The sequence below is a fragment of the Tachysurus vachellii genome, chromosome 19 (assembly GCF_030014155.1).
Source record: "Tachysurus vachellii isolate PV-2020 chromosome 19, HZAU_Pvac_v1, whole genome shotgun sequence".
NCBI lineage: Eukaryota > Metazoa > Chordata > Actinopteri > Siluriformes > Bagridae > Tachysurus > Tachysurus vachellii.
Genome location: NC_083478.1, coordinates 12,954,705 through 12,966,862, shown reverse-complemented (window position 1 = coordinate 12,966,862; position 12,158 = coordinate 12,954,705). Strand labels below are relative to the sequence as shown.

Below are 12,158 nucleotides of genomic sequence, written 5' to 3'. Positions count from 1 at the left end.
TTGTCAGTGTCTCTCTTTCTATCTGTTTTATCATTCCACAGCCGTAATATTTAAAAATATATATATTTTTAACTTTCTTTGTAGCACATTCCTGTTGAGAAAGTAGTGGAAATGGTGCAAACTGACCAAGAGCTCCAGGAAGAGCCTTTGGGTATAGTAATGCCATCTGTTCACTCTAAAGGATTTTTTAGGTCTAATAATCTGGTATAATAATTTTATTCACTTTTTTTTGTTTGTTTGTTTTATAAAAGATAACGGTATAGTACTAGACTCCCAGCCAGCCGTGTGGAAAGAAACTTCTATGTAAGTTTTTTTATATTATTTTATTTTATTTATAAAACATTTCAGTATTTAACTCACATTTTATTTGTGAACACTAGTGCATGTGAATATTGATTTTGTTTTACTCCATTGCCAGATTACCAAGTCCTAGCTGCTTTTACAAAAAGAGAATTTCTGTGTCTGGGTCATTATTTCCATGTCAGCGTGAATCTTCACTTCAGTTCAGATCAGGTGACATTAGTGTCTTGGGACAGAAAAGCTTAAGTCAGTTTCTCATCAGCTGTCTACTAGCAGCACCAGGCCACTCTTAGTGGTGTTAATGTCAGAGATCATTTAGTGATCAGAACTGTTTATTGCTCTGCATCTGTCTCTGCTATAGAGCCTCCACAGCAGCCATTGTCAGCTCAGAGCAGCTCTGGAGGGCTAAGCCACAAACAGCTTCATACTCAGCTAACTCAAAGACTAGAGCAGGTCCTGAGAGAGCGTGAGCAGCAGGAGCAACACCCACAAGAGCACTTTGCTGCTGGAAAAGAGGCTGGGCTTGTAAAAAGTCTCACACAAACTAAACTTGGTACAGCTGAACACAGTGCATCGGCTAAGGGAAATGGAGCTTGCATGAGCAACAAGACAGTGAGAAAAACATCCTCAGCACATTCTTGTGTTTATAAAACTTATGAACAATGAACAAATAATTGTAAATATATTATGATGTTGATTGAATACTATTTAAACTGACCTTTGTACACACAAACACACACACTCACCCCTAGTACAGCCTCCTAAATGTAATGGGGTTTAGTGTATCTGCATGAATGAGATTTAAATAATTGAGATAACCATATTGACTATTTCTGTTTCTTTGTGTCTGTTTCTTAAAAAAGACAGAGAAAGCAGCCAAGAGCATGGTGAAGCAGATAAATAGCCATTATAATCGCACTGTCATTAGTACAGCAGCACAGGAGCATGCCCCCTTGTTTAACATTGCACCAACTAGCGGGTAAAATGATGCATTAAAATACGATGCATTATATTATTTTCACTTTAGTTGTCTATTATATATTTAGTCTGTTTCTGCTTTCTTTGGTAGATATATTTTCAACAAGAGTTGGTGTCCAAATTCAGTTGTAAGTTTTATCAAAATGCTAATGGTTTATCTTGATGGTTAAAATATTAAGAGACTCTTATCCCTCCTTATTTATTTATCTATTTATTTATTTATTTATTTACACTTATTTACACTTATTTACACTTATTAATTAAATGGGTTTGCTGTGTTCCAGGCCAAGATCTCTGCTAATCAATCTAAGAAACCATCAAATCAGAATAAGTACTACATTAATATTAAATTCTTGGAAATCGATAGGAATTTGAAATATTGTGTAATACTAATAGGATTTGTTATCTATAGGCAATTTTGTAATGTTGTCAACTGATTGATGTTATATTGTTTTTGCCAGGAACATTTATGCATTCAGTCTTAATTTGCCAGAGCTCAGTGAGGTAAAAGCTTTTTTCTTTTGCGTTACAAGTATTTTGTGACATTGTTTGTGCTGTTTAATGTAGTCCTGATTCACTTTGTTGCCTTTCTAGAAAAAAAATAGGTCTTTTGAAATATCTGGAATGAAAAGAAGGTAATCAACTTTCTGATGTCTGAATAAAGTTTGGTTGTGGACAGTTTAAAGGTGAAAGTGACTTTTGAATTGTATGTTCTTGTTCCTTTAATGTTCTCAGCAGTTCCATGGGTCTTTCCAGCAGCTCTAAGAAGTGTACTCCCATGAAGGTCAGAAAATTATTATTATGTAAGACCATTTTCTAGAAAATCCAAGTCCAATTCTTTGTTATGCAACACATTTCATTTGTTAAACCGCTTAGTACATAGCCCCTTTGAAGGTAGACTACCCAGTTGTTGGGGGAGCAAAAATATAGGAACATATATTCTGCACGTCACATCAAAAGCTGACAAGAAAGCCCAACCCGTGACACTACCTCCACAGCTTGACCTATAATTTCTCGTTTTGGACCATGATTTCTTTTTCCATACCTTTCTATCACTGTGGTACAAAACAAAAGATGTGGTCTTGATGTTTCAATGCTTTCAAGGGAGACTATATATTGTTGGGGTCTGAGTAGTACAGTCCTACTTCAAAATGGATTTTTATGCTTTTTTTGTATGTGTTTGTATGTGTGTATGTTTAGCCAGCTGGTCATAATGTGAAGAAGCATCTGTTCAGTGACACTGATACCGACAATATGACAGAAATTAGCTGGCTAAAATCAGCTAACAGGAAACCTAAGCCTAAAGTGGCAGACTACACGAGACAGCCAGTTAAGCCCACTCATCTGCCCACAACCTTCACATGTATGCCTTTTGCACAGCCATGCTATTCTTGTTTTGGGGGAAAACTCCTAATCTTCTATAAAAGCAGATAGAGCGAAAGAGTTAGTGTGTTTATGAACATGTTTGGTATTTCTACAGGTGTTTGGCATTTTTTTCAACATACATAAATAACTTACCAAAATGTTAAAATCTTGGGGATTTTTGGCTTGGTTTTGGACTACAGATACATTCATCCCTAACTTTATGGAAAGATCTTTAAATGAGACCCTGTGCTTTGCTTTTTTGTATTTTACTCACCATTTCCTCAATATTGCCTTGTTTTATTTATGGTGAAAGAAGCTGTAAATAAAATTCTTACTCTCTTTTAGTTGAAACCCCAAACATACCCATTCCCTCACCAAAGTGTGCACAAGCATTGCCTAAACAAAAGCGGGTGAGTGAATGTGTACTACTGAAGAAGAGTGATGTCATGATTTTCTTTTTAATGCTGTCTAATTAAGTGTCAATATTTTGTTTCTTACTGATATGTCTCATTTTTTTGTGCTGGACTGTGCTGAGTTTAACTAAATTTCAGAAAAGGCAGAAGAAGCTTATAGAAGAAAAGAATAAGACATCCAAGAATGTTGCCAACAGAAAGCCCACAGTCAGGGCGAAAAGAACTTCAGTCATGACCAGATCCTATAGAGAGGTGTCTGAGAGTGAGTTAGAAACCGATGAACCAGCTCCAGCAAAGGCAGGATTCGGTCACATCTCTATAAAAAGTCTGAACTCTAGTCCTTTGTGTGTTTGCTACTCAGTGACATGTTGAACTCATGTCTCATTAAACAGAAATTCATCATTAAACAGCCAGAAAAGCCTCAGAGGACAGATTCAATTCTAAACAGGCCTGCTAGAGTCAAACCACCTGTTAAAAGAAACAGTGAAGTCAGGTCAAATAAAGTGCAAAAGCTGGTGAACGAAAAAGAGGGAAAAGAATTAACTGATTATGAAAAATCAAAGCAAAAGCAGATGACTGCAACTGTTCTTGGGTCTACCAAAGGAAAGGAAAATGTTTTGGCCCCTAAAATCACTCCTTTATGTCTTTCTACTCTGCCTTCCAGCATAATTAAATGTAAGTTTTTGGTTTTTTTTCTATTAAAGCTAATATTAAAGCCTTTTTGGTGCTAATTTATTTATATCTTTGTCTGGCATTAGCTGTAGAGAAGAAAACAGCCATGCTGAGACCTGCTCTTGCACCTCTGGACCCTATGTCTAAGGTATGGACTTTTTCCTTTACACAAAAATCTGAATATTACGTTTTCTTATTTTTTCTTCAACTGAAGATTTGGTCTACTTTGGAATTAATGGAACTAAACGGTAAAACAATTACAGATGTCTCAGGCCATAGCACAAGAAGAAAAGATAGACGGCATAATTGAACAAGCTGAGAAAAAGAAGGAAACACCAGGAATTAGCACTACACATCCAGTGACAAATGGCAAATTTATGGAAGAGAAAGAGGTCAGCGAAATATTGGGTTCTGAATGGTCAAAGAACAGGAAGAATTTGCTTTCTCCAGTTTTAACAAAAGAAACTTGGGCCTCCAAAAACACCTCTTTCTGCCTTTCACCATTATCCATTGAGAAGAAGAGATGTAAGTAATTATCTGCTTTATATCTAAAAGAAATGATGCTGCTATTTGATGTTTAAGGTATATGTGTGTGTGTTTATTTTGTTTTTTTTAGCTGAAAAGAAAAATGCATCTTTACCCAGCTCTCCTCTGACACCTCTCCCACCCTTATGCATCTCTCCTGTTGGTGCCATTTCTCCTCCCCTGGACTTGCCTAGCCATCTTAAAGGGATTCAAGCTTCCTCCTTTTATAAGTCTTCAGGAGGACCGGATTTTGGCAAAAGTCTTTCTCACCCTTTTGTAACCCCTTTTGTTCAGCGACAAAGTGCTCAAGAGGTATGTGTAGCAAGAAGCAGCGCCGCACCAAAATGATGTCAATGATGAAAAGCCACCAAACATGGACTTTATTGATTCCATGTTTCATTGATTTTATTTATTATTTATTGAACTACCAGCAAAAGGGCTGAAAAGTGTACAAGTGTCTACTTTTGGGTAAAGTACACTGCTGTGCAATAGGACTGTACAATATTAAAAAAAACACATGACAGTGCTATATGTGTATTGATATCTATTTCTGTCTATTGTCTATGTTGATATGTCTACTGAAAAATGTCTATTGCTAGATATTTTTCCATATATCACTATTGTTACATAAAACACTTTTGGCAGCCAATTTACATCACTAGGGTAGTAAGTAGGAGCTACTAATGGTGTACTATAAGGAAAACAAGCATGGAGGAGCATGATACAAGTGAAAACTGCCTGCAGCATTCAACACAGTAAAGGCATCACCCTGACTGAATGCATGCAGTTATTGTGTAAAGTGTAAAGAATATTTTTTCAGCAATTTTAGAGAAAATGTAATATACTGAAATTTATTTCATTTCAAGACATGAAATGATCAATTTTGTGATGTAATATTTGGCTACATCACTCAGCCTTGCTGTTTATGTTTTTCGTCTTATTGACAGAACTGATTCTATTAACTATAGGAACAAGACAGACTAATTACATTGTTAACAGAATATTCAGATTGAATAAAAATTATGCTTATTGTATATTTACTTGCTATTTTCTAACTAAAAAACAGCTGTTTACTTGCATTGAATTTAAACAATTAAATTAAATTTATTTGAATAAATTGTAATCCATACATTCATTTGTAATTCAATATGTCTCAAAGCAGTTTAAAAAAAATAAATACAATAAATAAATACATTTATCATTTAACATTGCACATTTAAAATTCCTTAAAAAAAAATATAACAGCTGTTCTTCTGATCCTTATCTGTCCCAGATATGAATCTGGATTGTCAGGGTTAGTTAGGCATAGTATAATTTGAATTGTTAAAATGCTTTTATAATAATGTAGTCTATGGCTTATTCCACTGGTCTGTTTCAGAATGCTGAGCTGAGACCAGAACAGCCATTCCTTCACACCCTCAATGCCTCCACTGGTAGGAAGAAATGTCCTTCCATGCTCAACTCTGCAGACCAAGAAGAAGATCTTAGTGGCTTCCTAAATAGCTCCAACAAAAGTATCTTGCAGACATGCTATGATAAAGAGTCTGTGGTCTCTTTGGTGTCACTAAGCCAATCATCACACACATCTATGAACAATATAGCTACGATCTGCACTGAACTTGAGGTAGAGAGGGTTTCTGTTCTGTGCTAAACTTGGCTATAAGTTTTACGTTTAAACATGTGCAAATGCTGTCTGTAATAATACATTACCCCACACAGAAAACACCTGCATCTGTTCAGGGAGGCAGTGTTAAAAAGGCAGAATCAGGTAATACATTTTTTTTTTTTTTCCCTGTTTACAAATATTATCATCTAACCAACTGTGTCATCAGGTCCAACAACCAAACGTACTTGGCACAGCTCCTGCAGTTCAACAAGTCTTTCTGAACAAGATGGTAGTGAATGTGACAAGAGGATTAAAGCCAGGCACACTAAACCCGCTGTTAGAATGAAGCCAAGAAAACTGTTCAAACCTAATGTCACACGACAGTCTAAGAAAAAAGGTTATTATTACTATAGTGCATAATGTATATAAAACATATGGCAGAGAGAATCCTTTCTGATAATCTCTCTATCCCTATTTGTCTTGAGAGCATAAATTAATTTTAACTAATGAGAATGTCAAAAATGTAATAGAAACCTCTTTTGGGGTACAGGCTCTAAACAACCCATAGAAGTTGACAGCAGCACTGAGGAAGGGGAGAAAGACAAGGGGTCAGGTAAAGAGAAAGGACGCAGAAGTACGAGTAAAAAGAATCCACAAAGTAGAAGCCACAGTGTAATTTATATTTTGTTCAAGTACAGTTGTTGCTAGATATTTGGAATGGCAGGAAAATATGATGGCTTTCCAGTTTGAATATTAATGTACGTATTGGTCACAAATAAACAGAAGAAAAGTATAAAATGTTTAAGGTTTGTCAGATGATACAGAATGTAAAATTATCACATGAGCATAGACAAAAATGTGTTTAAAAAAATACATTGATTGGGGAAAAAAGTAGTAGGATACAACAAATTAAGCTCCTCCACCTTCAGCATGATTATTACTACCCACCGAATAGTAACATGTTTATGATGATTTTGTGCATAAAAAACTGATTGTGAATGACCTTTTACTGTGATGGTTGTTAGTTAAATGTTTAAATGTGTTTAAAATGTGTTGTGTGTTTAATGGGGTTTGGCATATTAGCAAATACTGAAGTGCGGTCCACAGTGGTGTCGAGCTGTTGGGAGGCAGGTTTGGAGGCAGATATGGATCTTGCACAGTCTAAAGTGAGCACATCTCAGGAGATGAGTTATGTCTGTCGCCAGTTCAGCTCTGAACTTACAAGAAAATTTGAGGTAGATGAAGTCCCAAACATTATTGAATAAATGGGGAACAGCTTAAGCAGAGTTCAAATAATTAATAATATGAGTAATATCACTTAATGGCAGATCTGAGAGCAGAACTATTTAATGTAATAGCTTGATTTATACATCATAAATCAACAAGAATTTTACTTATCAAAATACTCAACAAATCAACTTCTGTTTCATCTATCCTAACCAGCAGGGCCAGTGTTTATCACTTAGATATGTTCACCATGATGAGATTTCCCACAAAGTCATGAAATGTCCCAGAATTTGGGATTTCTATATATACCTACAGCACCATCACTAATTTTACTTTTCTCAACTCTCCCAGACCTCATGAAGATGCTGACCAAAGCTGTGATAGCTGTGACTATATCCATTTCTCGCCATATCTGAGCATTGGCTGTGAGCTTGCTAGCTAAATCTGTTAATGCATGTAAATTCAGCCATGCCTGTATACAGGATAAAAATTGTATATCTAGGAATAGGTTCCTTCACCAATCCAGAAACATTGAATAAGGCACAATGGATCTATGTTTTTGAGGCAGTTCAGGAATCTCCTGTAGCCAAAAACTAGCCATTAGCTGTGTGCCCACTGATTAGTTATTGGCCTTCTGCAAAAAGTATACACGCTCAGATGATCCTTGCACTAAATGTGAATCTATATTTTTGATAACTTTACAAGAGGCCTAGACCTCAATTATGAAGGCAACCACATCAAGACTGTCCAGGCTGCAAATCACAAATGCTTGGCCTTAATGCTGGTCAACATTCTACAAATGTCTTAGGGCTTCCTCCAAGGGTGTAAAGATGATTCAAGGAGTATCTTAACTAAAATTGCTGATTCTGAAGCCAAAGCCACACACAATGGCTTTTAGGCCAGGGTCCGTAACTCCTTTGTGGTGGAGTATGCACAAGGTGGCATCGGTGTGAAATTTGTCCAGGAAATTTGTTTAACCAAAAATAAACCTACACCCAACCTTCACTACTCAAAAACTGCTCTAGTGGAAACCACGTGACCCAGTTCAACCACCAGCAATTGTCAGATGTATCTGACAGGCTCCAATCAGCTGTGACGGCCACATCTAAATTGCTCATTTAGAGTTGTACATAGTAGCTCAAAACTTACTCTTTCCTTTTATGTATATAATCCACAGACATTACACGCAGATGTAATAATTACTTGTTGACAAGAGCATATGATATTACTGTTTATCTGATGTGCATGTGTAATAGTATCATATGCTCAGTTGTAAAATTGATTGAAGTGTCACCTCCATGAACAACAGGGCACATGAGCTGTTGCGCTACCAATCAGAAGGTTGTGAGTTCGATCCCAGATCCACTGAGCTGCCACCTCTGGGCCCCTGAGCAAGGCCCTTAACCCTCAATTGCTCAGTTGTATATATATGAGATAATGTAAGTCACTCTGGATAAGGACGTCTGCCAAATGCTGTAAATGTAATGTAATGAGCTGGGCCCTAATTAGCCTTTAGTATGCCAGTTGGACCATCAAAAGGAAGGAACATAGTAGATACATTTTGTGACTTTCTAGAACATCTTGGCATGTTGCAAGAAGAGCATTTACAGTTATACTGCCACTGACAACCTAAACAGAACATAAACAACAACAACAATAATAATAATAATAATAATATAATTGATGGAGCCATTTATGGTGTCTTTGCCAAAAAATGGATGATAAACTATGACTGCTGCATTTTAAATATCTAGACATAAAGTTTAGGTTCATAATTACAATTATCAAATATTTGTATTATATAACAAATATTTAAGAGCGCTAGTAAATACAGGCACTGATGGAATTTTGCAATATTGACTGCATCTTAGAACCGCTCAAGGAGAATGGATCTCTTCACCAAACAGTCCCTAAAGGTCTGCAGGCAACATGTTTCCAATATAACCATGAAAGTGCAAGAGTACAGGTCAGGCTTTAGAGCATCAGGGTCACAAATACTTGTATATTTTAAGTGTCTCATTTTCTAAACATAGACATTTTTCCTGTAAACTTTCACATAGGTTTAACAGGCTGGAGGCAGTTAAACAAGTTCTAATGGATGAAATGAAAAACTTAGAACAGGATGACACATCTCTACGGGATATGGAGGCAGAGCTGGCTGTACAAAACCACACACACACACACACACACGAAATATAATGTAAAATAGTATATTAAATATTACACTTACTCAGATATCTAACTATAGTATTAATAAATAGTAATAACCTTCAGTCTTACGTGTAATATATTTCTGTTTGACTATTTTAAAGGCTTACTGGAAGAAGCAAGCCCTGGATTTCCATGCTTACCAGGAAAGAGGAACAGAAAGGTGAGACATCTATTTAAACAGCAGTAATTATTCAGATACTAATGTCTAACTTAGCGACTGTTTGTGTAAGTTGGAAATGTGTCCTAGATGAAACGTCACTCTATCATAAGGCACTATGAGCGCACACATATTCATGCACTCGTTTACAACTAGGAACAGTTTATCTTAGCTAGTCCACCTACCAGCAAACCAGACATCCCTGTGGAAATCCACATGAACATGGGAAGAATATGCAGACAAACTACATGCAGATATCAACCTGATTCCAGGATAGAATAAAGGAACTCTGGGGCTGTGAGGTAGCAACTCTATCTGCTGTGCCACCGTGTTGCAGGCTTCCATATAATTTACTTAATAACATGCAGCTGGGCTTTAATGTTCAGTGTGATGGTCGCACAAATGAGAAATTTTAAATTTTTAATCATTTTAATTGAGTGGTGTGTTCAAGGTACCCAACATAATCATTGCCTTACAATGAAATAACCACATTTCTATCATATATTTGGCTTTATTTTATTTATTTATTTATTGTACTGTGGCTTGAGCTCATGCAAAATAATTGAATTTATTTTTATATATTAAATTAAAAAAAATATTAGAAAGATTGCCAGAAAGGTCCACAAAGGATGTTATGTTTTTGCGAATTGCTAACTGGTAACTAATTTGTACTGTGTCACAATGCCAGGATCGGGGTATTTATTATTTTTATCAACTACAAATGTTCATATTAGTAATATGCACTTTATTAGGAACACCTTCACACCTGCACATTCATGTAGTTATTTAATCAGCCAATCACCTGGCAGCAGTGCGTTGAGCTAGCTTAAGTTTTTTTTTTGTTTTTGTTTTTGTTTTCCACTGTATTTACAGACATTACCTTTGTTCATTTTGCCACACTGACTTTTTTTCTCAGGCTAAATAATTTAAGAAGCACAATTGAAACTAATCTAGGCCGAAACTTGGACTACGAGGAACAGATCTTTTTTTCACAGGTGAGCGTTTAATGCTTTGAGAAAAATTACGTTAACCATTAAGGACCGAAAAGTAAGACTGTTGATGTAATTCCAGATGCATTTGATGAAGAAAGATATGAAATCTGTTCAGGATCATCTAGTCAGACAGATGGTGGGTGGAGGAATTGCATCAGAATTTCTGTTCATCAAAAACAACTGTCTTTTATCTTGTCATACTAAAATGCTTTGTTCTATCTGTAGCATGAGGAAGAGTTGCAAAGTGTACGTAGAGGACTACAGACCTTGTTCCTTTCAGATGTGCCTATGTTTTAACAGTAGAAACCAACTGGAGAAAGTAATGTTCAAGATGGTTTAAATGCAGGTTCTTATTTTAGAGCAATATAGGTTCAATATCATTTTAAATCACAATGCTATTTATAATGTTGATTATTTATGACTTTGATTTTGTATATTTGTTATGGTCCTGTTGGACAGATTTGTCGTTTTAACTCTGAAACATGGTGATTTTAAATATTAATAATGAACAGCTGTAGAAAAAAAACATCTTATGAAAGAGACAGTTGTCAAAACATAAAATGTAAAAAAATTTATTCATGAATAAATGTTACCCCTGACACTTACATTCACTTCCCAAAGGTATGTTTACTGGTCAGTTACTAAATAAAACAACAAAAACGTATATTCACAGCAGTAATGCATAACAGGAATCTTGTCTTTTTTCACTACAGATCAAAATGTTTAAGCCAGTGCCTTTGGTGCAATCTCCAGCTTATTAATTTGAATCAATATCTAATGTCGTTATTACTACAACACTGCAGTACGGATGATGAGTTCATAGGTTGTGTGTAAATTGATGGATTTCTGGGTCTATAAACTCTGAGTTTATGTCCTGACAGTTTAGACTACGACATGTTCTTCAAGAGTTCACTGGATAGAAAATGGGTCTTGTTTTCTAAAGCGTTTATGTCTGAAGCCTTTTGTAAAGTCTGTCACAGGGTTCTATGTATAACCTAAGGGCTCCTCCACAGGGAAAAATAAACAAACCCTTTAGAGTTTTAGAGAAGGTTGGACACCTTATATGAATTCAGGAAAAGATTAATTAAGATTAACGTATTGGCACATGTAACTTTGTTTGGGTTGCTTACCACCATTAAAACAAAACCGTCTGCTTGATCAGTACTACACCATGTAAGGTGAAAGTCCGGGGCACTGGACACTCATAACTGACAATAAGACAAAGCACTTTTCTGAAGTCAGATTGCGTAAAAGTCTTTTTCTCTCTTTTTTCTTCAAATAAAGATATTAACCACTCTGTTGTTTGAACAGACTGCATTTTGTACATTTCATATGAAACACTTTAATTAATAGGCTTATGCCCCTCAAGTGACTTTTTTTCTTCTTTCCATTAAAGTGGATCTTGCATGCACACAAACTTTCACTCAGAGTTGATTTCTTTCAGCAGTTATTTAAAAACTCAGTTTTAACATCACAAATCCTTTCATAATGGCCCCTCTTCTCCAGCCACAGAGCGGAGGTCCACATCCGCTGTTCTCTCCTCAGGGTGCTGTGCCCCTGTTTTGGAGCTTATTTTATTCACTGCACCCAAGACCAGGAAAGCTGTAAAGATAAGAACTTCCCATGGATGACGTCATCTCCAGGATTTCGCCACAGTACGTCTATTTTAACTTTCTTCACAGAAGAAAATCCGCTTCTACGGCCTGTGAAAC

At 36.0% G+C, this 12,158-nt stretch overlaps 2 protein-coding genes across 10 annotated transcripts in view; one reads left to right on the top strand and one right to left on the bottom strand.

Annotated features, from left to right (window-relative positions):
- Positions 1 to 11,121, top strand: part of sycp2 (synaptonemal complex protein 2) — a 27,154-nt gene extending 16,033 nt beyond the window's left edge. For 5 of the 9 annotated variants that reach the window (XM_060894745.1, XM_060894744.1, XM_060894746.1 and 2 more), the window contains 28 exons: positions 85 to 151; positions 252 to 303; positions 419 to 513; positions 662 to 912; positions 1,164 to 1,279; positions 1,370 to 1,406; positions 1,563 to 1,609; positions 1,740 to 1,782; positions 1,873 to 1,913; positions 2,014 to 2,062; positions 2,479 to 2,641; positions 2,989 to 3,053; positions 3,195 to 3,353; positions 3,449 to 3,731; positions 3,815 to 3,876; positions 3,992 to 4,253; positions 4,345 to 4,565; positions 5,632 to 5,877; positions 5,973 to 6,021; positions 6,086 to 6,256; positions 6,410 to 6,472; positions 6,943 to 7,094; positions 8,958 to 9,052; positions 9,147 to 9,246; positions 9,399 to 9,457; positions 10,371 to 10,449; positions 10,526 to 10,582; positions 10,672 to 11,119. In XM_060894745.1, coding sequence (XP_060750728.1) covers positions 85 to 151; positions 252 to 303; positions 419 to 513; positions 662 to 912; positions 1,164 to 1,279; positions 1,370 to 1,406; positions 1,563 to 1,609; positions 1,740 to 1,782; positions 1,873 to 1,913; positions 2,014 to 2,062; positions 2,479 to 2,641; positions 2,989 to 3,053; positions 3,195 to 3,353; positions 3,449 to 3,731; positions 3,815 to 3,876; positions 3,992 to 4,253; positions 4,345 to 4,565; positions 5,632 to 5,877; positions 5,973 to 6,021; positions 6,086 to 6,256; positions 6,410 to 6,472; positions 6,943 to 7,094; positions 8,958 to 9,052; positions 9,147 to 9,246; positions 9,399 to 9,457; positions 10,371 to 10,449; positions 10,526 to 10,582; positions 10,672 to 10,743 — 3,156 coding nt within the window. In that variant the 3' untranslated portion in view covers positions 10,744 to 11,119. Of the gene's footprint in view, positions 1 to 84; positions 152 to 251; positions 304 to 418; positions 514 to 661; positions 913 to 1,163; positions 1,280 to 1,369; positions 1,407 to 1,562; positions 1,610 to 1,739; positions 1,783 to 1,872; positions 1,914 to 2,013; positions 2,082 to 2,478; positions 2,642 to 2,988; positions 3,054 to 3,194; positions 3,354 to 3,448; positions 3,732 to 3,814; positions 3,877 to 3,991; positions 4,254 to 4,344; positions 4,566 to 5,631; positions 5,878 to 5,972; positions 6,022 to 6,085; positions 6,257 to 6,409; positions 6,473 to 6,942; positions 7,095 to 8,957; positions 9,053 to 9,146; positions 9,247 to 9,398; positions 9,458 to 10,370; positions 10,450 to 10,525; positions 10,583 to 10,671 lie in introns of all 9 variants that reach the window. The other 4 variants (XM_060894748.1, XM_060894750.1, XM_060894752.1 and 1 more) reach the window with 4 other exon arrangements.
- phactr3a (phosphatase and actin regulator 3a) overlaps positions 11,088 to 12,158 on the bottom strand; it is a 28,165-nt gene continuing 27,094 nt past the window's right edge. Inside the window, exon 12 of the mRNA XM_060894753.1 lies at positions 11,088 to 12,158. Within this exon, the coding sequence (XP_060750736.1) occupies positions 12,143 to 12,158 (16 nt within the window). The 3' untranslated portion in view covers positions 11,088 to 12,142.